Raw genomic sequence first — 27,923 nt, forward strand, 5'->3', positions numbered from 1 at the left:
GATTTTTCTCTCTGGCAGGGTTTTACTGCTGCCACGCCCAAAACTCGGGTATTAGTTTGACTGTGAATGTTGTGCAATATCACGTGTGAGTGTGTGTGTGATTAGTTTTTCTAGTGTTGCTATGGATGGTTGCTGGGCATGGCAGGTGCAAGACTTTGTCACTTACCCCTGTGTGTGTGTGTGTGTGTGTGTGTGTGTGTGAGAGAGAGAGAGAGAGACAGAGGTAATACATGGTGGAAATTCCTTTGATGATCTGCTTCTTCAGAGATACTAAGCTTGAAGTCTGTGAAGTCCCTTGTGTGCATATATTCCATATATATATATATATAGAAGGTTCTAGTGGTGATCGTCTTCACCGGACTCGAGTTTAAGAAGTGGCCTTGTGGGAGATTTCCCTCTCCTGCAGCCAGTGGGACACGGTGTCATCTTTCATACGACAGCAAATTCCAGAGTGTGTATGTTTGTGTCAGCGTTCCAAGGAAACCTGAATACATTTTAAAAGCACTTACCTTTCATGAGAAAATCAACATTAAAACACTAACAACAGTTAGTTCATCTGAATACAAATTTCTGATCTGTATTCGGGCCCAGCCGTCCGCGTGGAAAAATACAAATATAGGTATTTTTATTGTTAAATAGCACAAGATCTTATTTTTTCCATTTAGTACTGCCCTTCAAGTAGTTACTTGTTTCCCAGAAGACAAAATAATAACAATTTACACCGATCATCCTGCTCAAAATTTTACACCACCCTTAATGTTGCCTTCTTGAACATCAGTGAATGTTTTTGTAATAGTTGTGTACGAGTCCCTCAGTCGTCCTCAGTGTGAAAAGATGGATCTCAACATCATATAGCTGCTGTTGGAAAGGGGTCAAATATGCAGAAGATGCTGGAAAAGCAAAGAATTTGCAGGACCTGGAGGATTTCTCTGAAGAACAGTGGGCAGTTTAACTGCTCAGGACAAAGGGACTCGTGAACAACTATCACAAAACATAAACACAGTCGCTGATCATCCGGTTAACAACACACAGTATTAAGAATCAAGCGTATTTACATTTTTGGACTAGTTCATTTGTGGAAATTCAGTTATTATTGAGTCTTGTGGACTATATTTAAACATCTGTTTATGAAATAGTTTATTCAGGGCAGGACTAACTTTTTAAATTTTTTATTATTAATTAGTAACATTTTTTAATTATTAATTTTTTGCAGATTCTGCAAGGCGTATGTAAACATATGACCTCAAATGTATGAATAGGAGTTTTTAAAAACAAATTTTTAGAAGCTTACCAGAAAGTTTCAAGTTCAAGAGGTTTTGTTATTTCAACCATATACATTTGGTACAGTACACAGTGAAACGAAACAACGTTCCTCCATGACCATGGTGCTACATAAAACAACACACTAACCACATGAGACACAGGACTAAATAAGACCTAGACATTTCTACATAAAGTGCACGTGCAGACGTGTGCTAACAACACAGGACAGTACGATACTACTAAAACAGGACAATATAATAATGTTGAGACTATCTCGGCCAGGACCCCACAGGATCAAACTGGGTGAGCGTGAGGTTTTTATTTCGTGCAAAGCTTGAACTTGAAGCTTGCAGACGGGGTTGCCAAAATTCAGCAAAAATCCCACTCTAGCTACATCTGGAAAAACTTGAAAGGACTTGAGACTAGCCCAAAAATTTCGGGCTTTGGCAAAGAAGATGCATTCTCCATCGTTATTAAAAGAAAATCTTCCCAGAAAATCATACAAGCTTTATAATGCAATGCCTCTTAAAGGAAGCCATTTCTATTCACAGCAGCGCTGCATTCCCACTTCATAATAAATTTTGATAGTGACTTTTCTAACGTTTCTAGAATGATACAAATGTAAAAGCTAAGGGATATCTGATAAAACATTATTAGGTGGATATCACGTTTTCTGCATTGTGATATATGATGTGAACCTGAAGCTCTTGTCCTGTATCTGCATGATTTTTTTTTGCATTGCACTGCTGCTACATGATTGGCTGAATAGATAACTGAATGAATGAGTAGGTGTACAGGTGTTCCTAATAAAGTCGATGGTGAGTGCACTTAGCTTACTTAATCTGTCACTTTAGAGCCAGAAAGTTCCTCAGGGTGTCTGGTTCAGGAGTTGAGTAAAGTTATGTTCTACTAATTGTGTTATGTTGCTGTAATTTGTGAATGAGAAATGGGTTCTTTTCCAGCAGCCCTGTTTCTTCAGTGTTTTCTGGGTATAGCAGTAGGGTCCATTTTATTAAGTCCAGTCTAGACCATGCCACCTTTTTTTATTTAAATTTGAATCCAAAAAACAAAACTACAATGAATATTTGGAGCATTAAACAAATACATAAACAGATCGTGGCATTGTGTAATATTCCTAACATAGTGTTTTGTCTTCAATCCATTAACGTCTGAAAGTGCAAATGATATTTGATAAATACGAGAGCGAGAGTGAGAGAGAGGTCAGCTGATACAGACTGATAACTGTTTAACTGATAGCTCAACCGGTAATTGTGTGTTCAAAAGACACACACACACACACAGAGGAGCTGTTCCCTATGTCCATGGCTGTGACCAGAAAGAAAGAGCCTCCGAGAATCTCATCTGGAATGTACACAGGACAAACACCTCTTTGTGTGTGGTGTGTGTACGTGTGTGTTTCTGAACATTGAGATCCCTGGGAGTCAGGTCATTTATTCATGTAAGTACTTGTGTACAGAAGGCATGGGATTTAAGATAAAATAAACGGAGCTTGATCTTGATCTAGTTTATGATGCCATTTCACATCCCTTCACCGTAGACTGTCAGTCTTTCATGACAGCTGGCTGCCAACTTATCAGACCTGCTTAAACAATTTTATGGTTTTATATTGGGCTAGGGCTGAAATGATGGTTGTGTTAATGAGGTGCTGAGTTCTGGATCCTGCCTGTGTGTGCGGAGTTTGCGTGTTCTCCTTGTGCTGTGGGGGTTTCCTAAGGGTACTCTGGTTTCCTCCCCAAACCAAACACGTGCATGCGAGGCTGATTGGCATGTCCAGAGTGTCCGTAGTGTATGAATGGGTGTGTGAGTGTGCCCTGCGATGGATTGGCAGCCCGTCCAGGGTGTTCCCTGCCTTGTACCCCATGCTTCCTGGGATAGGCTCCAGGTTCCCAGTGACCCTCTAGAAGAAGTGGTATAGAAAATGGATGGATGGAGTTCTGGATCTGAGGAAGGGTTAAATTTACATACTATATCTGTTCAAAATATGATCAAATTGAATAATGGTGAAAGCAGTGATGAATGAAAACATTCTGTAATTTTTACATTTTTGCAAATTAAAATAAAACATTTTAACAATCACTCACAAATAGCCACTAATGAACTACTAGGAAATACTGCATTAACCAGTGAACCACTGTGAAACCTGTATGAAACAGGCTATGGATATGGAAAATGTTGTGTAACTTATAATAGTGGTGTTTTTTTTTGACAGCAAATCTGATACTATGATATGACACTATGACAACACTTTAATGGATTTTAATTTCTGAGCACAGACGAGATGATTAGATAAAGTACTGTTTGGGTGGGATAAGATTTCCAGACACGCATCTGTAAAGTATTATTGCCAGACAGTGTTTGTAACGATTATGTCTGAACAGCGCAGGACAAGCAATCTCCATACAACTGTCTCCATACTATGTGCATTATTACATCAGAAAGGCAGGAAATATAAAACATGCTCTATCTATATATTATACTGTAAAGTGGAAGAAAGTGACTTAATCTTATACTGTAAACCTATACAGCTACATATCTTTGCAAGGTCATTTCTTTCATCTTGTCCTATCAAGAGTGAGCTGTCCTATCAATCACTGAGCTGAATTTATATAGGCTGTGCGTACACTAGAATGATAGTAACTTCCCAAAAGCCATCAGAAACGAGTCCTTTTGAACGTCATCTGTGTTTTGTTGTTTGGCATTTGAAACCCGGTTTGTAGATAGTTTCAGTTTGTTTTCTGCGGAGGATGAAAGAAGAATGCTTCCTGGAATGTCTTCATATTTAAGAAAACTCTTTCTGTACAGGATATAACAGCATAGTTACCAATTAGTCAATTAGGATGGAATATGTGTGTGTATATATATATATATATATATGTATGTGTGTGTATATATATATATATATATATATATATATATATATATATATATATATATATATATATATATATATATAATAATAATAAAAATAAAAATAAAAATCATGGAAAAGTTCATTTTTTCCATAATTTAATTAAAAAAGAACTTTGACATATTCTAGATTCATTACACATAAGGTGAAAAATTTCAAGCCTTTTTTGTGTTTTAATCTTGATGATTACAGTTTACAGAAATAAAAAATCCAGTATATCAAAATATTAGTCCGAGTTCAGTTGCACTGGAACTGTACCGCGATTCCCGTGAATATGAACTCAACTCGTACTCGGGTTCAGGAAGTAAGTAACCTGCGCGTATGTTTTAGCTGGTGATGACTTCATTAGTTTACCATGAGTGGCAGGGGAATGTTGTGGGACACAGAAGAGGTCCACTGCTGCACATAATATCTGCTCCGCATAATAGCACCAAAATAATAATAAAAATAAATACATGGTGATTTGCCATATGCGTTTGTGATGACGTAAGATGAACGCAAATACACCGGGGTTCGACAGGATCAGGAGAATCTGAAGCCAGGCCAACGCTGCGGGGGCACTGGGAACAGCCTCACACTGACTCGGACTGCAGCAAACATGCCCAGTGTGAATACCACGTAAATGGAAAATCCAGCTGTTTGGAATCAAACCTCGATTGTTTAATTTTTCTGTCACCTTCTAATAAAGTTAGTGCTTATTGAATTGCATAAAGCTTTCTGGACTCCTACGTTTCCTGAGGTTCTGCTTCGTTTTGTAGACTTGACGCTGTGTGTTGTGGTGTGTTCACAAGTCATATATATTTTTTAAAGTTGTTGGGATTGAACTCAGTATGTACGTAATTTGATCCGGGAAGCAATCATTTGAACGTTTATGTGATTGAAGTATATCTTGTGCTTTTTTTCCAGTTCATCATCGAGGACATGAAACAGCAACAAACGAACAAACACAGCAACCTGCACAGAGAGGACCAGCACATTACTGTAGAGGAGCTGTGGAAAGGATGGAAGACGTCTGAAGGTGAGACAGAGAGACTTAAGACCACACGGATTCTGTTCAAAATGGAGAGATGGATGCAGGTGTCTATACCAAATGAATTTTTTATTGAAAATAGAAATTAAGACCGATGGAAAACATATAGAACTATAATGTTGCGAAGGATGTTTCATAGTCAGTGGCTGGCCATCATATAATTAATTAATATGCCACATGCACTAACTTGATCTGAGCAGATCCTTGGTCCATCATAAAAAGCTGAAAACAGTGTGTGCAACCTACACACTGAATCACATAAAATGACATTTTCCTGAATTGTAGCCCGCATTGTGTTATGCAACCTGACAGATACTGGGTCATCCCACTGTGTCCGAGTAAGAGAAAAAACAAGGAAGTAAGGCTGGTGTAGATGAAGACATCCCATAATATAGTGTTGCATGAAATATGTCACAGGATTTTTAACGGAAGACAAAATTAAAGCTAGCAGTTTGGACTCTTTCATGACGATGTTTGATAGGCCTGAACTGGTGTATGATGTGATGATCAGCCATAACATTAAACCACAGACATGTGACGTGAAGAAGATTGATTATCTCATTATAATGGCACCTGTCAAGGGGGTGGAATATATTAGGTGGCAAGTGAACACTTAGTTCATGGAAGTTGTTGTGTTGGAAGCAGGAAAAACGGGCAAGCGTAAGGACTTGAGAGACTTTGACAAGGGCCAAATTGTGATGGCTAGGCGACTGGGTCAGAGCATGTCCAAAACGGCAAGTCTTGTGCAGCTTGCTGTGTAGCTGCAGACCAGTCAGAGTGCCTATGCTGACCCCTGTCCATCACCGAAAGCGCCTACAATGGGCACATGAGCATCAGAAATTGACCATGTAGCAATGGATGAAGGTGGTCTGATGAATCACATTTTCTTTTACATCATGTGGATGGCCGGGTGAGTGCGTGTCGCTTTCCTGGGGAAGAGGTGACACCAGGATGCACTATGGGAAGAAGGCAAGCAGGCGGAGACAGTGTGATGCACTGGGCAATATTCTGCTGGGAAACCTTGGGTCCTGGGATTCATGTCATTGTTACTTTGGCATGTATCACTGATCTAAACATTGTAGCAGACCAAGTACACCCCTTCATGGCAACGTTAATCCCTAATGGCAATAGCCTCTTTCAGCAGGATGATGAGGCGCCCTGCCACACTGCAAAACAATTTTCAATAATGGGTTGAAGAGCATGACAAACAGTTCAAAGTGTTGACTTGGCCTTCAAATTTCCCATTTAAATATGAATAATCATTCATTAAACAATGCATTTGCAATATATTATTGTAGGTTATAGGATTTTTTTTAGTATTATCATTAATATTATCATCCTCCAGCCCTAGTGTTCAAGTAATTGAAATGTATATTGCAAATAGAAAGACCTAAGTGAATTGTGCTATATATTTAGTGGTGCTCCACATAAAAGTATATTGCTATGCATGAGTGAGGTCCCTGATGTATGAAAATATATTAATATAAACACATGCACAATAATTTGAACATATTAGAACAGATTTGAATGTTTCACACTAACTCTGTCTCTCTGTTTCTCTCAGTTCATAACTGGACGATGGACGACGCAGTCCAGTGGCTGAAAGAATCGGTAGAGCTTCCACAGTACGAAACAAACTTCAGAGAGTTCAGAGTTAATGGCAATACTCTACCTCGGTAAACACACACACACACACACACACACACACACACACAGTCACATGTCTCTTGAACATAGTTTCCAAATATTTTAAGCATCCCAATCATAATTGGTATTCCAATAAAAGTCACCAACAACTGGAATACAGGAGGAATGTTGGAGATATTAGTGCGGCACTGCCCCCTTCTGGTAGCTGTGTGCAGGTGCAGGGAGAGGGGGACGGGAAAAGGAGGTGAAGCAGGATTTAAAGATTGCGTTTCATCCCTCTAGAAGCACTTGCTGACTCATGAAATGATGTCACAACTCCAGATCCCTGCTCCCCCCCACCCTCTTTGCTATGCTGTAGGCTGCGCACATATAGTCTTTTAGCCATTGTGTACGTTCTCTTTAAATAGGCACGTATATATTCACCCTCTCTTACTGACATATTCCTGTTATAATGACTGTGGTTTTATTTTAAACTGTCTTACGGTACAGTCCGAATATTCCAGCATCCATTATCAGAACAGACTGAATATCTTAGTATTTTGTCCCGGTGACTGATGTCTCATTGAATAACACCTTGATGCCCCAATGAATTCTGCCCTATATGTGTTGCTGTATTTTTAAGTAAAAAAAAATATATATTTTTGACTTATATTAGCAAAGAGTAAGGAAATGTTGTTTGAGAAATAATTTAATTTGGCAAAAATGTACTAGTTTTACATGCTACAATCTCTCCCTCTCTGTATATCTCTCTTTTTATCTGCAGAATAGCGGCAAATGAACCTTCGTTTATGTCATCACAGCTAAAGATATTAGATCAACGACATAAGCAGAAATTAAATTTGAAGGCGCTGGATGCTGTGCTGTTTGGACCACCATTACGTAAGTGCCTAGTTAGACATCAACTAAACCTACATGATGATTGGACAGTTAACTGATTAAAAAAATACTAATTAAAATGCATTTCAATTTATTACAGTCTAGTAGATGTTGCGTGATAAAATTTTCCTCTAATTTTTACCAATAGCTGGTGGGTTTTTAAAAAGTTGATTAGTACTGTGATCCCGTGATATTATTAACCTAGCTTATCATACTGTAAACATTTCAAACTGTAACCCCACTAACAAGATACACAAACGTTATTTGTTTGCATTCATCTGTCTTGCAGGGCCACAGCATAACTGGTTGAAAGACTTTGTTCTCATGGTTTCCATCATCATCGGGGTTGGAGGATGCTGGTTTGCCTACGTGCAAAACAAGTCCTCCAAAATCCACATCTCCCGCATGATGAAGGACCTGGAGAGCCTGCAGAGCGCTGAACAGAGCCTGATGGAGTTGCAGACCAGGTACACAGAGAAATCCTATACAGTCAGGTCTGAAAGGCTAAGTCCACTTCAGAGCAGTCTCACTATATTTAGTTATGCTGAGGGGTTTTGCTAACAAACAGGACAGCAATATAAATTTTTTTAAATATAATTCAATATTAAGCCCAAATTTATAAGTACGATAATAGATACTCGAGACTAACCGTACATTTAACCCTTCTCTTCATGATGTTGCCATATGGCAAAAATTTATTTATCTCCAATTTTTTTGATAGGCAGTAATGCAAAAATACTATTTTCTTATCTACAGTGTCCTCCACTAATATTGGCACCCTTGATAAATATGTGCAAAGAAGGCTGTGTAAAATTGTCTTTATTGTTTAACCTTTTGATCTTTTGTTCAAAAATTCACAATTGCAAACAAAATGCAGGTTTATAAAAAATATCTTTGTTAAATATTGGTGTGCAACAATTATTGGCAGCCTTTGAGTCAATATTTGTGCTACCTCCCTTTGCCAAGATAACAGCTCTGAATCTTCTCCTATTAATGCCTGATGAGGTTGGAGAATACATGGCAAGGGATCTGAGACCATTCCTCCATACAGAATCTCTCCAGATCATTCAAATTGCAAAGTCCATGCTGGTGGACTCTCCTCTTCAGTTCACCCCACAGGTTTTCTATGGGTTTCAAGTCAGGGGACTGGGATGGCCATGGCAGGACCTTGATTTTGTGGTCAGTAAACCATTTTTGTGTTGATTTTGATGTATGTTTTGGGCGGTCAGGTTTTCATTTAATATCTGCTGATATTTCATAGTCCGTTATGCCATGTATCTGAACAAAATGTCCAGGTCTTCTGGCAGAAAAACAGCCCCAAAACATTAAAGAGCCACCACCATATTTAACCGTGGGCATGAGGTACTTTTCAATATGGCTACCTCTCTGTGTGCATCAAAAGCCACCTCTGGTGTTTATTGCCAAAAAGCTCTATTTTGGTTTCATCTGACCATAGAACCCGATCCCATTTGAAGTTCCAGTAGTGTCTGACAAACTGAAGATGCTCAAGTTTGTTTTGGATGAGAGTAGAGGCTTTTTTCTTGAAACCCTTCCAAACAATTAGTGGTGATGTAGGTGATTTCGGATTGTAGGTTTGGAGACTTTCTGACCCCAAGATGCAACTTCCTTGGAGAATTTTTGGCCACTCGAACCATCCTCTTTGCGTTGAGACAATTTAGACACATGAGAGCTTCTTAATTATTGCCCTGATGGTGGAAATGGGCATTTTCAATGTTTGTGCAATTTTCTTATAGCCACTTCTCATCTTGTGAAGCTCAACAACCTTTTGCCGCACATCACAGCTATATTCCTTGGTCTAACCCATTGTTATGAATGACTAAGGATATTTGGCGTACGTGTTACTTCATATTTATACCCCTGTGAAACAGGAAGTCATGGTTGGACAATTTCCTGTTCCTAGCCACCCAGGTGTACTAAAAAAATGTAACATATCAGTGGGAATACACTTTAAATTTATTTTTTGTCATATGAATTCCTAGGGGTTCCAATAATTGTTGCACACCTATATTTAATATATATATATATATATATATATATATATATATATATATATTTTGATAAACCTGTGTTCTGTTTGCAATTGTTTGATGTCCATGAGAGCAAAGTATTTTTGTGATTTTTTTTTTTTAACAAAAGATCAAAAAGTTAAACAATAAAGACAGTTTTTCACAGAATACTTTGCTCATATTTACCATTAGTGGAAGGCACTTATTTGTTGTAGTATACAGTATAATTTTAGTAAAACTGGGTAAATTTAGTTTTTTATGACTTAAGAAATGCTCTAATTTATAGACTGAACATTAATATGACTTGGTGACTTAGTGTAATATAAAGAGAAGGCAATATGGCTTTAAAAACACAAAAGGAAATGCCTTAATATACCAAAATGCACAGAATGTGAGATATTATGTACGATGCTCTATAGTCGCTTTCAGCTCTGATCTGTGTGTGGCTGTTGCAGACTGGAGAAGGCACAAGAGGAGAATCGCACAGTGGCAGTGGAGAAGCAGAACCTGGAGCAGAAGATGCGAGATGAGATCAATGGTGCAAAGAGGGAAGCTTACAGACTGCGAGAGCTCCGCGAGGGAGCCGAGTGCGAACTCAGCCGACTCAAATACGCCGAGGAGGAACTGGTGCAGGTAGGAGCAAGAACTGAAGACCTACATACTAAAGTTTTCCCTACAGTCATTCTCAGTAACTGTTCAACCTTTTGAAATATATTCTACCTTTCAACATTTAACCCCATAACTACTCTGAGAGGTTTTAATCGTTTGTCAGGCAGTAATTCATGTGCACAGTAAAGTATTTTTTGTCATGTTGCTTGCAGTGTATTGGTGACTTATCAGCCGTTTTCAATCAGTATAAACAAATGAATTATCTCCACAAGTCTGTTATAAGATTAGTCAGGACACTGTAGGTGTGTGTGTATAGTATCATGACTCTGTTTTTTTGCTGGTGAGCAGGGTGATAAGATAGGGGAGGGGAGTGAGTCCCCTGCTGGGCAACAATTCACACCTCTCTACAACAACACTGGCACAGAGATAAAACGGACAGCACAACTAAAGTTGTTTTGATAGTAGAACACTGTATACAGCACCCACAATAAAATTATAACATTTAAATCTAGTAGGATAGGTAAATAAAAAAAAAAAGAAATGCTTATGAAAAACTGTAAATTCGTAAAGACCCGAGCGTCTAATTTCATATGAGCCATTAACCACTACTGTCGACATCACAGATTAAATTCATTGTTGAACATGGGCACCTCAAATTTATTTGTCTCTCTGGTAAAAAGAGTTAAGGAAATGAGAGCAAATAATATGCTCTTCAGCATCACAGACACTTTAGCTGCATTGCAAACTGCATACTTCAATGTGAAATAATTTCACAGTACACCTTTTAAGCATACTGCTAAATGTCTGTTATACAGTTTGGGATGCAGAATTTCATTCTCTTGGTACTGGATTGACACAAAATGGTTCATCACATCATTTACTTTTACATCTATAGTATTTAGCAGACGTATGAAAAAATAACCTCAAGCTAGTTTGTTTGGTCAGCGAATAAGAACAACATACATTTATAAAAGCTAAAAAAACAGCCCTATATTCTAAAATATTCTCATGCGTATCCATCTCATGCATTACCATTTTTCTACCAGAGAGGGTGAAATTCCACAATCTTACATCCAGCAGCTCTTTTTTTCCCCCTTGGCATTCAATTCAGCTGAATCAGAAAACAGATTTCTGTCTACCATGATGTCTGTGAACCAGTCAGAGGATTAAATATACCCAGCCCACAGATCTGTAGCAGTGAACTTTTGCTAAATGCAGCCTCTTGTGCGTCGGGGGTATATATGGGCACAGACAAGCAAACGTTTGATCATCTTTGAAACGGTGCCTATTAATAAAGTTGATATATTTGAACAAACCCACAAGGAAAATGAGCTTTTTTGATAATTTATTCAACAGAAATATCAATAGATGTCATATTCTTCTGTGGAAAAAGCAAGTACACCCTTGGCCTCAGAAGCTAGTATTGCCCCCTTTAGCAGATGCAACTTCTTGTAGGCATTTTGCATATTTGTCCAGCAGGCTTGCTGGAATTTTTGACCACTCTTCCGTGCAATATTCTTTCAGTTTTAAGATGTTTGAGGATGTTCTTGCATGTACTGCCCGTTCTTCTTTTAGAGCCATTCCTTGGTGGATTTGCTAGTGTGCTAAGGATAATTCTCCTGCTGAAAGGTCCGCTTTCAATTCAACTTCAACTTTTTGACAGATGGCCTCACATTATCTTCAAGCACTCTTTGAGATGATGCAGAATTCATAGTTGAATCAATGAATGCAAGCTGTCCAGTCACTGAGGCAGTGAAACAACCCCAAACCATAACATTTCCAACACCGTGCATCACAGTTGGTATGAGGTGCTTCTCCTGAAAAGCTGTCTTTGGTTTGCACCAAACATGTCTGCTGTTACTGTGTCCAAACAGCTCTTTATCTGTCCAGAGCACATTGTTCCAAAAGGCCTGGTCTTTACCTATATGCTCACTGGCAAACTGTAGTCTTGCAAACACTTTTTCCTGGCACGCCTCCCATGCAAGTCAAATTTGTGCAATCTCTTTCTGATTGTAGAAGCATGCACTTTGACACCATCAGTTGCGAGACTTACTAGCTGATCCTGTGATGAAATTTTGAGGTTCTTGGAGACGTCTTTTTGCATCAGACGGTCTGCTCTTGGGCTGAATTTGCTGGGACAGGCAGTGCTGGCCAAATTGGCAGTCAATGTAGTTCAGATAATTTGGAGATCTTTTTAAATCCCTTGCCAGACTCGTAGGCATCGACAACCTTTTTTTTTCTGAAGGCCTTAAAGTACTATTTAGATCTTGGCAGGATGACACCACACACTTCAAATAGGCAATAATTTCCATTTTTTCACACGACTATATCAGTATCTCTATCTATCTATCTATCTATCTATCTATCTGTGTTTTTTGTATCTGTTCTTCAGACAGATTTGTTCTATATATTTATATATTAAATATTATATATTTTTAAAAATGTGTTTCTATTAAAAAAACTTATATTGAGTATTTGTGTTAAGAATCTTTAACAGAAAAGGTGAATGTCTGCTGATTCAAGACAGATGGTGTCATTTGATCACAAATAACTGTGGGAAAAAAAAAAAGATAATTGGCCACTTTTAGGCTTGGCCGTTACTGTTAATGTAGCGATTCCCTGTATGTTACATGCTCCATTGTTTCAGACCGTATTCCTGTTCACTATGTGTGTTCCATATGAGCATTAACCTTTTTGCTAGACTGAGACAAAGCCTGCAGTTTAATATTGAGTGCTTGAAGAATATTAGCTAGGACACTAATGTGGTTTTGTATGAATCTGTAATTGTGTGTGTGTGTGTGTGTGTGTGTGTGTGTGTGTGTGTGTGTGTGTGTGTGTGTGTAGGTCCGTGTGGCTTTAAAACGAGCAGAGAAAGAGTTACAGTCAGAGCGGTCAGTTCCTGAAGCCTTACAGATGTGGCTGCAGCTCACACATGAGGTGGAGGTCCAATACTACAATATTAAAAAACAGAATGCTGAGCTACAGCTGACTGTTGCCAAGGAAGAGGTGAGTATGTGTGTATGTATGTATGCATGTATGTATGTGTTATGATGTGAGTGAGTGTGTATGTATGTATGTGTATTATGTTAACATATCACATGATAGTACTGCAACAAAATCTCAAACAAGGCTACTTTTCAAAGGCCTTTGAATTTCTTTTGAAAGAAATGAGCATTGTATGAAAACACTATAAAGATAAATTATAATGTGTAGTTTAATAGTGTTTTGTGAAAATTATTCAGATGTGTAAACACTTAGAACTGTTGTCTAGCTTTTGGACTTAAAATCCTAGTTTTCAACCATTTAATAACAAGCACACCAAACCACAACTATGCACTTTAATTATTTTTCTGTAATTAATGCAGTCTTTCATGTTTTAAATAGTACCAAGAAAATATTTCTAAAGTTCATAGACAGCTCTCATAGGTACCTAACCAGGTCAAACCCAATCACATTGTTAATTAATGAATTGAACGCTTTTTTTTCTGATTTCAGCCTGTTTCATTGTTTATCTACAAATATATAGATCCAATACATGCAAACAACAACCAAATGAAACAGTTTTTTTCCCCAAACACTAATTTGGCTATTTAATGATGTGGTTAAATTGCTTTTTAATTAGACAGTTTGTTTTTGCCTTTTGTCATTTACATTTGGAATGAGTCACTAAAGTAATTAGACAATGCAATTAGCACACACTGCTGTGAGCCTCAGACTCTGAAAATGAATACTTTAGCAATTTCTGTATTCAAAAAGCTTCTATTTTGTTACCCATTATAGTCTATTTTCCACATATTTGTATTCTTCACGAATTATATTTACTAGTAACACACTTTTATTACACTTATTTGATAGTGTATGAAATTTGAGTTTTATATAATTGGAGAGTTTAATGCTGACACACAAGTCATGAGTGTGTGTATTTGTTTATATCAGGCAGAGAAGATAAAAAAGAAGAGAGGTTCTGTGTTTGGTACTCTCCATGTAGCTCACAGTTCATCACTGGATGAGGTTGACCATAAAATACTTGAAGCCAAGTAAGTGTACATACACACACAATTAACCCACTCTGCATCTCTCTATATATCTGTTTTATGTTTGGCTGTGTGTCTCTGATCTCTGTGTATTGTGTTTGGCTGTGTGTCTCTGATCTCTGTGTATTGTGTTTGGCTGTGTGTGTCTCTGATCTCTGTGTATTGTGTTTGGCTGTGTGTGTCTCTGATCTCTGTGTATTGTGTTTGGCTGTGTGTGTCTCTGATCTCTGTGTATTGTGTTTGGCTGTGTGTGGTATAGGAAGGCCCTGTCTGAGGTGACAGCATGTCTGCGTGAGCGTCTCCATCGCTGGCAGCAGATTGAAAGACTGTGTGGGTTTCCTGTGGTGCAGAACTCGGGTCTGCCAAGCTTGAGTGCATCACTCTACTCCGAGCACAGCTGGGTGGTGATGCCACGTGTCTCATTGCCCCCGTATCCCATTGCAGGGGGAGTGGACGATGTGGATGAGGACACGCCCCCCATTGTCACACAGTTTAACTGTGAGAAATTCTGACAGTCCATACTGCTTTTGGAAAATGCATTTTAAATATAAGAATTGTAATAGAAGGATTAAAAGAAAAAGAGTGAAAATATTTAAGTAATTAAAGAGTATAGTAAAATAAAATTAATAATAAAACAACATAACTAAAGGAAAAATACAAAATGTTTTCCTAATTTTAAAAATCTGCATAATTTTTTTAAATTATTATTTTTTAAGTTATGCATTCATTTATTATGCATAGTATTTATACAGTGGTGCTTGAATGTTTGTGAACCTTTGTCAACCGTGAAGAATTTTCTATATTTCTGCATAAATATGACCTAAAACATCATCAGATTAGACAAAGAGAGCCCAATTAAACAAACAAGACAAAATGTTATACTTGGCCATTTATTTATTGAGGAAAATGATCCGATATTACATATCTGTGAGTGGCAAAAGTATGTGAACCTCTACTTTCATTATCTGGTGTGACCCCCTTGTGCAGCAATAACCCATTCCTCAGTATAGAACAGCTTTAACTCTGGGATGTTGGTGGGTTTCCTCACATGAACTGCTTACTTCAGGTCCTTCCACATCATTCCTATTGAATTAAGTTCAGGACTTTTACTTGTCCATTCTAAAATATTAACTTGATTCTTCTTTAACCATTCTTTGGTAGGACCACTTGTGTGCTTAGGGTTGTAATCTTGCTACATGACCCACTTTCTCTTGAGATTCTGTTCATGGACAGATGTCCTGACATTTTACTTTAGAATTTACTGGTATAATTCAGAATTCATTGCTCCATCCATGATGGCAAGTCGGCTTGGCCCAGATGCAGCAAAACAGGCCCACACCATGATACTAACACCAGCATGTTTCACAGATGAAATAAGGTTCTTATGCTGGAATGCAGTGTTTTCTTTTTCCAAATATAACATTTCTAATTTAAACAAAAAAAAGTTCTATTTTGGAAAAAAACATTATCCCAGTAGGCTTCTGGCTTGTCCATGTGATCTTTAGCAACTGCAGATGGGCAGCAATGTTCTTTTTGGAAAGCAGTGGCTTTCTCCTTGCAACCCTGCCATGCTCATCACTGTTGTTGAGTGTTATCCTGATGGTGGACTTGTGAACATTAACATTAGCCAATGTGAGAGAGGCCTTTAGTTGCTTAGAAGTTACTCTGGGTTCCTTTGTGACCTCGCGGACTATTACACGTCTTGCTCTTGGAGAGATCTTTGTTGGTCGGCCACTCCTGAGGAGGGTAACAGTGCTCTTGAATTTCCTCCATTTGTACAAAATCTGACTGACTGTTGATTGGTGGAGTCCAAACTATTTAGAGACGATTTTGTAACATTTTCCAGCCTGATGAGCATCAACAACACTTTTTCTGAAATCTTCTTTGTTCATGCCATGACACTTCTACAAACATGTTTTGTGAAGCTCAGACTTTGATAGTTCCTTGTTCTTTAAATAAAACAGGGTGCTGACTCACACCTGATTGTCATCCCATTGATTGAAATCACCTGACTCTAATTTCACCTTCAAATTAAGTGCTAATTCTAGAGGTTCACATACTTTTGCCACTCACAGATGTGTAATATTAAATCATTTTCCTCAATAAATAAATGAAATAGTATAACATTTTTGCTCTTTTGTTTAATTGGGTTCTCTTTGTCTGCTTTTAGGACTTGTGAGAAAATATGATGATGTTTTAGGTCATATTTATACAGGTATATAGAACATTCTGAAGTTCACAAACTTTCAAGCACCACTCTATCTATCTATCTAGCTAGCATGCGCATGTCAAGTGGGTATACAGTGCATCCGGTAAGTATTCACAGCGCTTCACTTTTTCCACATTTTCTTATGTTACAGCCTTATTCCAAAATGGATTAAATTCATTATTTTCCTCAAAATTCTACAAACAATACCCCATAATGACAGCGTGAAAGAAGTTTGTTTGAAATCTTTGCAAATTTGCAAAAATAAAGGCTCTCAATACTTGTGTACATGTGCTTTTTTTTGTTTTTTTATTTTTTAATAAATTTGCAAAGATTTCAAATAAACTTCTTTCATGCTGTCATTATGGGGTATTGTTTGTAGAATTTTGAGGAAAATAATGAATTTAATCCATTTTGGAATAAGGCTATAACATAACAAAATGTGGAAAAAGTGAAGCGCTGTGAATACTTTCCTGATGCACTGTATATTGTCATTCCTCTATATAGCTTGTATAAAATGGAACGAAATGACGTTTCTTCAGGACCATGGTGCAATACATAACAGTACGCAAGAGTACATAAAGTGCAAATATGGCTTGCTCAGTTGGGATAAATTTGCACCTTTAATATCTGTATACCATGTTGATATTTCTGTAAAGCTGCTTTGAGACAATGTCTATTGTAAAAAGCGCTATACAAATAAAATAAATAAATAAATAAATAAATAAATAAAAATAAATACGCAAGAGTGTGAGATGAGTGCAAAAAAAACTCAAAACAAAATAATAAATACACAGGAAAATAAACACACAGAACATGGCTGTAAACTGTAAACATGGCTGTAAACTATAAGCTATTGTGTAATGTAGTAGCACAAGTATAGCAGAAATACTGGCAGCAAAAACGAGTTCCATAGTATAAAGTGACTGATACAGCTATATAAAGTGCAGTGGTACTGAGTTTTACTGTGTTAGTGCATGTGCAGTTGTATGAGTCTTACTGGGTTAGGTGTTTGAGTAGCCCAAGTCAGCATTGGGAGGCAGCAAAGTGTTGAGTAATCTGACTGACTCAGGGAAGAAACTCTTGCAGAGTCTGCTGGTGGTGGCACAGATGCTCCTGTACCTTCTGCCAGATGGTAGGAGGGTGAATAGTTCATGAAAAGGGTGAGAGGGGTCATCCTCAATACTGGTGGCTTTGTGGATGTAGCGGTTGTTGAAAGAGGTGTCGATGCTGGAAAGAGAGACCCAGATGATCTTGTCAACTGTCCTCACAATTCGCTGTAGGGTCTTGCAGACAGAGGCTGTACAGTTCCAGTACTACACGGTAAGACAGCTGGTCAGGACGCTGTCTATCGTCCATCTGTAGAAGGAGGTGAGATTAGGAGGGGGGAGTTTGGCTCTCTTCAGCCTCTGCAGGAAGTGGATGCACTGCTGGGCCTTCTTAACTAGGCAGGTGGTGTTGAGAATCCAGGAGAGGTCATCAGTCATGTGCACACCAAGAAACTTGACTCTCTCCACAGTTGTTCCATTGATGTGCAGTGGTGAGTGGTTCACTTGGGTTCTCCTGAAGTCGACAATCATCTTTTTAAATCTTCTCAACATTAAGAGATAGATTATTGTCTCTACACCATTCTGCAAGCTAGTTTACCTCCTCCCTGTACACTGACTCATCATTGTTGCTGATGAGGCCCACAGCTGTAGTGTCATCAGCAAACTTGATGATGTGATTAGAACTGAACTTTGTAGCACAGTCATGAGTCAGCAGGGTAAACAGCAGTGGACTGAGCACACAGCCCTGGGGGGGCACCAGTGTTCAGTGTGGTGGTGCTGAAGGTGGAGTTGCCGATCCTGATGGACTGGGGTCTCCCAGTCAGAAAGTCCAGGATCCAGTTGCAGAGGGAGGTGTTTAAACCAAGCAGGCTCAGTTTTTTTTTCAGTTGTTGTGGGATGTTTGTGTTGAATGCTGAACTGAAGTATATGAACAGCATCCTTATGTAATTGTCCTTTTTATCTAGATGGGTCAGAGACAGATGGATGGTAGCAAATATGGCGTCCTCTGTTGAGCAGTTGGGACTGTATGCATACTGAAATGGGTCCAGTGTGGTGGGAAGACTGCTCTTTGTGTTTCATAATTAGCCACTCGAAGCATTTCATGATGATAGGTGTGAGTGCAACAGGCCGGTAGTCATTCAGGCAGGACACAGATGATTCCTTTGGCACAGGGATGATGGTGGTTGTCTTGAAGCACACAGGGACGACTGCTTGGCTCAGGGAAATGTTGAAGATGTCTGTGAGGATATCTGCAAGCTTATCAGCACATTCCCTGAGCACCCGGCCAGGTATGTTGTCAGGACCTGCAGCTTTCCGTGTGTTGACTCTGGACAGAATTTTCCTGATGTCTCCTGCAGACAGACAAAGTACATGGTCGGTGGGAGATGGAGTGGTCTTCCTCGCTGGCATGTTGTTCTGTGCTTCAAACCGTGTGGAGAAATCGTTCAGGGCATCTGGGAGCGAGGCATCATCATCACAGACAGGTGGTGAAGCTTTGTAGTCTGTGATGGCCTGAATGCCTTGCCACATACACCTTAGGTTCTTGGTGTTTGTGAAGTGACTGTGGATTCTTTCTGTGTAGTTCTGCTTTGCCTCTCTGATAACCCGGGACAGATTGGCCCTTGCGGTGCGGAGGGCTGCCTTATCATCAGACCTGGAGGCAGATTCTCGGGTTTTCAACAGCAAGCGCACTTCACCAGTCATCCACGGTTTCTGGTTTGCACGGGTGGTGATGGTCTTGAAATAAGTTACATCACCTGTGCACTTGCTGATGTAGCCAGTTACTGATGTTGTGTATTCCTCCAAGTCTGTGATGTAGTGTTATGTGACAGCCTCTCTGAAAACAGTGCTCAAAACAGTCGTGTTGTATCTAAGTCTATATATATATATATATATATTATATATATGCTTGTGTGTGTGTGTGTGTGTGTGTGTGTGTGTGTGTTATTTTTATGTAAGATGTATAAATATGCCTTTGTCTTTCTACCTCTGCTGTAGCTCCACTGGCTCGTCCTCCTCTGCTGCGTAACAGCAGTTTGTGTCGCTCTCGGCGGAGTCTCCTTCCCCATCAAGCTTCTCTTGTCTCATCCGATCCTGACTTGCTGTCTATGGCTTCAGCACCAGGTGTCTACAGACCAGAGCCAGATGATGAACACATTTTTTTCAGCGTTGACACGAAAAGGTATAGCCTTGTCCCTTTCTTTTGTTGTTAGTTTGTCACATAACATTTAAATTCATGTCTTTCATAACCTTTACAGTTACAGATCTGTTCTTAAATTGAATGTGAAATTGTAATAATAATAATAATAATAATAAATATTAAATAATAAATAATAAAATACCTTAAAAATAACTATAGGTCCTTGACAAAACACCAGTGGAGTTGCTCACCACACACACACACACACACACACACACACACACACACACACACATACGTCTGCACAGTCTCCTCCAAATGTACAGTATTGGAACGGCAATGACCATTCTTTTGTTTTTTTTTTGATAGAAACAACTTAGAACATTGCACCTTTTGTTTGAACCCATTTATGTTTCAAGTTATCAAAAATACTGGAACATGTGACTGACGGGTGCACAAGTGTGTGCTGTTAGATTGATTGTTTAAGCAGTTAATAGCTTTGAATTTCTACTCTTGGTTTGAGTCCTCAGTTTCACCTGTGAATACTGCATTTGTCATTAAAAAGGATAAACCAACATGAAGACCAAAGAACTGTCTTTGGGAGAAAAGCCAGCCATTTTGAAGTTGAGAAAAGAGGGAAAATCGATCAGCGGCATTGCACAAGCATTGGGCACAGCCAATAGAATAATTTGGAATGTCCTGGAAAAGAAAGAAACCACTGGTGTACTAACAACCAGACACTGAACAGGTCGGCCAAGAAAAACAACCAACTGATGACAGAAACATTGTGGAATCTGTGAAGAAAAACCAAAAACATCAGTCATCACCAGCAACCTCCACAGAGCAGGGGTGAAGGTATTACCATCCACCGTTGGAAGGAGACTTAGAGAGCAGAAATATAGAGGTTATACTACAAGATGCAAACCACTCATCAGCAGTAAGAATCGGAAGGCCAGATTTGAATTCACAAAGAAATACAGAGATGAGCCACACAAGTTCTGGAGCCAAGATTAAGCTCTACCAAAGTGATGGAAAGGCCATTGTGTGGATAAAGAAAAGATCTGCTCAGGATCAGAAATATACAAGCTTGTCAGTCAAGCATGGTGGAAATGGTGGTAGTGTCAAGGCTTGGGTTTACATGCTTCTGGTACAGGCTCACTAATCTTTATTGATGATATAACTCATTATGGTAGCAGCAGAATGAATTCGGAATTCCACAGAAACATTTTGTCTGCTAATTTACAAGGCATTCAATCATATTGGGAGGAACTTCATCATGCAGCAAGACAGTGATCAAAAACACACTGCCAACTCAACAAAGGATTTCATCAGGGAGAAAAGTGGAAGGTTGTAGACTGACCAAGTCAATTACCAAACCTTAACCCAATTGAGCAGCAATTCGCCTCCTGAAGAGGAGAGTGAAGGGAGAAACCCCCAAAGCAAACAACTGAAAGAAGTTGCAGTACAAACCTGGAAAACGTCACAAAAGAAGAGTGTAACAGTTTGGTAATGTCAGTGGGTTGATGCAGTTATTGCAAACAATGAGTGTGTAACCAAATATTAAGTGTTATTTACTTTAATTTCAAATTTCAATGTTCCTATACTTTTACTCACCTAAAAATTGTATGGTCTGCAATCAAAGGTGCCATGTTCTAAAGTTGTTTAACACATCTAGATGTAAATATCAGGAAAGCAGAAATTCTAATTTTTCATCTTTTTGACCCTTTGATTTAAAACCCAAATGGCTTCAGTGTATAGCAAAAACAGAAGAACTGGCCTGGTCATTCCAATACTTTCAGAGGGGACCGTACAAAGAACAGACGAGGGGATGGTATGTACAATTTACTGACTTGAAACCTAGTTATGGTTTATTCTGTCTGGCCTACAGAGACTCGCAGGACACATGTTCAGATTCGGACTCTCTAAGTTCTTCTGTGGGAAGGAAGCAGTTGTCCAGCTCCTGCACTCAAGGAGCAGATACTCCGCAGCGGAAGATCTCCCGAGATGAGCTTCTCTTGTTGGCTCAGGAAGCGCAAGCCACTGCCTTGGAAGCCACCATCTCATCACCACCTCCAGCTTCATCTTCCATAGACCCCACCTCAATCTGCAAGGGCTCTCCTGACCTCACCCGTTCTTCTACTATCCCAGAATCCCAGAGTTTGACCTTTCACCCTGCCAGTAAGGTGGCAGCTTATAACGGCATGCTGGAGAAGTCATACAGTTTGGGCCAGTTGCCTGCTGGTGGGACGCCCCCAGAGGGACGTTACACTTCCCTAAGCTCTCTGGACATGGATGGAAAGACAAGCAAAGAAGCCAAACAGCTCCTGTCTTCCTCCAGTCCCCCAGACTCCTGCGACAACCCAGAGAAAAAGCGCTCAAAAATCAAGAGCTTATTCAAGAAGAGCAAAAAGCAATGAAGGAAAGTAGAAGAAAATTAGATGAAGACACAAAAAAAAAGCCTTAAAACAAATAAAAAATGTAATGGACTGTCAACCAGATACCAAAATGTTTAGTTCTATTTTTCTTTCTTTTTTATATTTTATTTTTATTAAAACAGAATGTAGCTCCGTCTAGGTGCTATCCTGGATTGGAAGCTTTTATTGTCCGCTCGGACTGGCATGTTGTCATTCAACCATCCAAAATGGTCAAAAAAATCAATGGTCATTTTGGTCATTTCAAAATGACTAAAGAAGAACTGTGCACTTCTTTCTATGTTGTGGTTTTATGGTTGACTGTGAGAGCTGGATCATCATAAAGCACCAAACAAAAATGAACTAACATAAGATGTAATAAAAATCCAAGTTGTTCAAAGAATAGCATACTTTATCGAAATATGGCATCTCTACCGTAACCTACATTTGAAAAGCTTGTCTGTGTAAGTAATAAACCAATAAAAGTCCTACTTTACAAATTTAGTCAACTTTCAAAATGCTAATGATGTATAAAAATGCTGTATATAATATACAGGGCATGGCATAAATATTTGCCTGCCTTGAACTTTTCCATATGTTGTAGTGTTACAACTTGGAACTGATATGGACATAATTGGGATTATATGTCATGAATGTACACAAAATAGTCCATAATACTGAAGTTTGGGTAAAAAATCTATATAGTTTGCAAAATTATGTACGGATTAAAATTAAAATAAAATAAACTTTGAACATCCCAAACAGCATCATTAAGTACATTATTAAAAAATGTAAGGATCCGTCACAACTGCAACTTTGCCTAGAGGAGGCTGTCCAGTAAACAGTGGCTAGGTAGGCACGGCAACCAACAGAGAAGCAACCAAGAGGCCAAAGGAAACGCTCAACATGATGCTACCACCACCATGCTTCACTGTGTGGAAGGAGTTCTCAGTGTTAGATTTCCACTAAAAATAGCACTTTGTGACAAGACTAAAAATGTTGGTCTCATCAGCACAGAGAAACGTTTAGTCTCCACATGCCTTTTGGCAAACTTCAAACAGGATGTTATATGGCTCACTACTCTTACATAAAGACCTTTTTTTTTGTAGATTTCGGGGATAGGGTTGTGACAGCTTCCCCTATCTGAGCTGTTGAGCTCTCCAACTCTATCAGAGTTACCCTTGGCCTCTTGGTTGATTCTTTGACTATTGCCCTCCTTAACCAGTTGCTGACATTTGGTGGATAACCTTTGAGTTTGCGATCATTTTTATTTACCCTGACTAATACTTTTCAAGAATATTTTCTGGACTTGTGTTGATATTCCTTGGTCTTTATGATGCTGTTTCTTATGATGTTCTTTACTGAATCTGTGGCTTTCCAGGAACAGGTGTATTTAAATTGATATCATATGATAATTTAATTGTACACAGCTGAACTCCATTAAAGTAATTAGGTGACTTCTAAAGGCAGTTGGTTTCACCAGACCTAATTTTCCTTATCAACAAGGTGAATACTTATGCAACTTTTAAATCATTTGTTTGTACATAATTTTGAATTGATTTTTGCCCCCAGTAAGATATTATGGGGTATTTTGTGTAGATCCATGATATATTATCCTAATTAAGTCCATTTGAATACCAGGTTATAGCATTACCAAATATAGAAAAGTTCAGGAGGGCAATGTATGTGGCATTGTCATAAATCCTGGTGCCTTTTGCCTATCCACCTCAACAATTGTCAACTGTTTCCTTTGTTGGTGGACTAATAATGTTAAACATGATGAAACATTATTGAGTTTTTTTTTTTCTTTTGGTTTTTTTGATCATAGTAGTGATCAGTTTGGCTCTAGTGTTCTGGATGAAAAACCAAAAAGAGCCCATAATTGTGAAGATGTAGGGTTGAATGTGGGCTTTCAGCTCTGTCATTTCCTGTTTACTGATGCCTCAGAGCCCCTGTACTTGACTAATTACCTTTAAGGTAAAAAGAAAAAAAAAAAAGAAAAAAAAATGGTAAGACAGAGGTAGCACTTAGTGTCAAGCAGACATACAGTCATAATGCCTGAATAATACAGTCATGAGCATGATGAGCATAGGATATATAAGTAATATTTAAGTAAAAATGAAGGCCTCTTTGATTTACACCAAATCTTATGACTCGTACAACAAAATGTATGTGTTGTAAAATTGACTATGTTATAAGGGCATAATGACTGTTGCCAATAAAGTGCTACCAAAAATCCTGCTAAAGGTTGTTGCACTACTGCTTTCCTGATTTGGAAAGGGCTGCTTTTTCGCAGAGTAACAGTAAGTTTAGATACATAGAAGAGATGTGCTAAAAAAAAAAAAGTAATACATTGATGGAGCCAGAATGATTTGATGCATTTAGAACGCTTCTTAGCTTATTTATTCTTCAGTGCATTCTTTATTTTTTCCCATGACAACAATGTTTAGAATGTTCAGATAGATAAAAAAAAAAATGCCGAACATGCATTTGTAATGTGTGGAAGGACTGTATTTTATATATGCATATGCAAATTTTAACAACCCATTAATAACACCTATTCCGTGGACTGAATGCTCTGTTTCAAGGGCTTAACCATCACTGTGATCACAATCCTCATCCTCACGCACTGTAATACACAGCCTGGCACTAAATGTATGTTATTTTGACAAACCTTGTCAGAGGCTTTTATTTGATTGTTATTTATTAAGTTTCTCATGTATGAGAGTCTGAGTCATCCTGAAGCCATCACTTAATCAAGGACGCTGTACAATCCTGTTGAAAATCTAAAACATGTTAAATATGTTTAACATAACAGAATTTAACATAAAAGTGCACCAGACAGTGGGCATCAATATGGGAAATGTCTATGGTATGTATGCTCCTACATTAGTTAAACTGTTTTATGTAAAAGAGGAAACCAGGGCTAAGTAGGTATGATCATAGTGAATTATTTCTCATGATTTCAGAAGAATAAAAATTTGTATAAGCTACCTTGTATGACAAGTTATGAATGTTTAAGATTACAGTGAAGGACAAGATTTGTGGTTGTACCTTTTCTTACATCGTTCGTGTAAAATCCAACAATATCCTCACAAGTCTGCACAATTCTTATAAATTTTTGAATGAGAACGTGTTCATTCAGCTACTGTCTTATGCTTCAGCCCCTACATACACACACCCTAACACTACTATCATTGTCTAAAACGACCTACACATTTACACAGGATGAGAGGGAAATCTAGAGTAAGTCCACTCCATTTTTCTGTTAGGTCAAAGCTTTAGAGTGGTGTTTCTCCATCTTATTCCTGCAGTATGAAGCCACTTCACATTTGAATGTTTTCTGAGCTCTAATGCACCCATTTAGACTTTGAGTGCTTTTTATAGGACTTTTATTCAGTATGTTAGATTATAAGATGAATCAGGTGTGTTGAGAGCAGGGAAAACACTAAATTGTGCACTGCAGAGATACTAGAGGGCCAGGATTGGTGCTCCATTGCATCACCATTGCAGCAGCAACCTTATAGAGATTTTCCAGCAGAGTTGCCTTCTGAAACACTGAGTTTGTAATATTAAGCTTGGAACTAAAGATATGAATGAGGATCATTGATATTGCATCGGTATGCCACCAAGATAGTCTTTCACCGCTGTTTTGTCTGCATATTCTGGATATTGTTAAGGACATGTGGAATGCAATTTCCTATCTTACTTATATTTATTATAGTTCTTAAAAAACTTGGTCCTCCTTCTCTGGTACAATGCCTAATTGAGTTCTGGAAAGTCCAGTGGTTCCCAAATGTTTACAACTTGCATCCTATGGGACAGGACAGAACTGACCCTAATATTAAAAATGCAATTACAGACAATTGTAACACAATTGTACACAAATATACACAGCCTGGAATTCAGTTTCACATCGTATTAACAAGGGCATGATCTGCCCAATCAGCTTTTCATAAAACATTGGAAATCTGCACTGTAAACATATCAGTGTTAAACACAGTCATACTAAAATGGAGTAACATTAAAATGAAATGATTTCAGATATGTTCAAAAATGCGCATACTCATGCTAACCATTAGGCTGTGTCAAAACAGTGCACTGCAATTAGTAGTAAAATGTAGCGTGCTGTTTTAGATCTGTGGAAGCCATTACACAGACCATGACTAGGGCTTTGGCTGGCTTTTAGCAATTAGGACACATACTACTGCCATTTATCACAGTCTTATTATTATTTTGTTAACACAGTGGAGAAGAAAGTAATTCTATATTATTTCCCATGCACAGAGATTTCATACTCCTATAAAGTGGCAAACAAGACCCCTTTAAGCATACTGTAAGAGTGCACTTATATTGGTTCCCCATTTGGGATAGAGCACAGGATTAAATATGCGTGGAAATGATGCACACCCAGCAGCAGTCTTTAGGCTAATTGGATAATGGCTCTTACTGAAATAAACAGAACAAGTAATGGACTTTAATTTTCCTTTTCTACAAGGAGCTCAAATATTACCCAAATTAAATAATAAAGCAATGTTTACAGAAGACCTAAGTGTTATTTAAATGAAAATTCACATTAAAAATTCATGTGAAGCCACAGGTTTGTAGTTTCTTAGCATTATGCAGTAGCGTTGACCATTAAATGATTAATTGGATTCTGATATTTATGTACCAAATAATTTTGGTTGAGCGATATTAGATTGAACTCCCAATTTCAGTGCCCACATATATGGATTAATGATAATGATATAAATGTCATTTCCCACAAGTTTGCTGTGTGAATATTTGTATACTGTACAAAGATTTACTAAAAATGTGGTTTAACTCTCATCAATAAAGAGCTAAGATTTTGGACTATTTTCCTTTCACTGCTTCCTATTTCTTTCTTTCTTTCTTTCTTTTTTTTAAATTGTGGGTACTCGGTTTATTCTTTTGTTTTAGTTGAAATATAAGTTTTAGAGACAGGAAGTGCCTTGAGATTTTGTAAAATCCCTCTTTAATGTGATCACTAATAATTAGGAAAATATACATGATCTTTTGTAGGAAAAAGTCATGAGTTTTTGACTAAAAATACACATATGATTATTAATAAAAGATAAAAGGTGGCATAAAGCATATAGCATGAAGCATGTGATAAACCATGCCTTTTGGAAAGTCAAAAGAAAAGCATTTGTTAAAAGCGGTACCACCTTCAGCAGTAGATGGCAGTGATGTTCTGCTGTAATTTAACACTAAGTGTGGTCTTACACAATCTGAACACTTTGCATGTAAGTAGATGTAAGTAAAAGTTTGCAATTGATTTCTTGGCGCATTACTTACTGATAACCATTGATTTCAAATGATTATGGTTTGGTGATATTTCCAAGATAAACATTTTGTGTTAAATGATTCAGCTCATCTATGAATAACCAAATGTACTATTAGTTGAATCAGGAGTTTTGGAGTAAATACAGTGGTTCCACTGGAATGACATTCAGAAGCACTGATGATGAGCACACTGTGTTGCAAAGAGGAAGAAAAATTGAGAGGCAAATGTAGAAAGTAGAAACCGTAAGAGAGAGTGAGATTCTGCTGAAGTGCTCTAAGGTTAATAACTGGTGACTAGCTCCTGACAGACTGCACAGCTGACAAGAATAATGAGTGCATTTTTCCTTCTTACGGCCACATTTCATGAACACACATTTTGATGCACTCTCAGGAAG

General features: G+C 38.2%; 1 protein-coding gene across 2 annotated transcripts in view; it reads left to right on the plus strand.

Moving 5' to 3' along the window:
• The window catches only part of stim2b (stromal interaction molecule 2b), a 65,610-nt gene extending 38,067 nt beyond the window's left edge, over positions 1-27,543 (plus strand). Inside the window, exons 4-13 of one of the 2 annotated variants that reach the window (XM_053629231.1) lie at positions 5,099-5,210; positions 6,787-6,898; positions 7,633-7,748; positions 8,035-8,212; positions 10,228-10,405; positions 13,226-13,387; positions 14,318-14,418; positions 14,675-14,913; positions 19,669-19,852; positions 21,699-27,543. In XM_053629231.1, the coding sequence (XP_053485206.1) occupies positions 5,099-5,210; positions 6,787-6,898; positions 7,633-7,748; positions 8,035-8,212; positions 10,228-10,405; positions 13,226-13,387; positions 14,318-14,418; positions 14,675-14,913; positions 19,669-19,852; positions 21,699-22,227 (1,911 nt within the window). In that variant the 3' untranslated portion in view covers positions 22,228-27,543. The remainder of the gene's footprint in view (positions 1-5,098; positions 5,211-6,786; positions 6,899-7,632; positions 7,749-8,034; positions 8,213-10,227; positions 10,406-13,225; positions 13,388-14,317; positions 14,419-14,674; positions 14,914-19,668; positions 19,853-21,698) is intronic. The other variant, XM_053629232.1, reaches the window with a different exon arrangement.
• The last annotated feature ends 380 nt before the right edge of the window (positions 27,544-27,923 follow it).

Source organism: Ictalurus furcatus, chromosome 7, assembly GCF_023375685.1.
Source record: "Ictalurus furcatus strain D&B chromosome 7, Billie_1.0, whole genome shotgun sequence".
Lineage (NCBI taxonomy): Eukaryota > Metazoa > Chordata > Actinopteri > Siluriformes > Ictaluridae > Ictalurus > Ictalurus furcatus.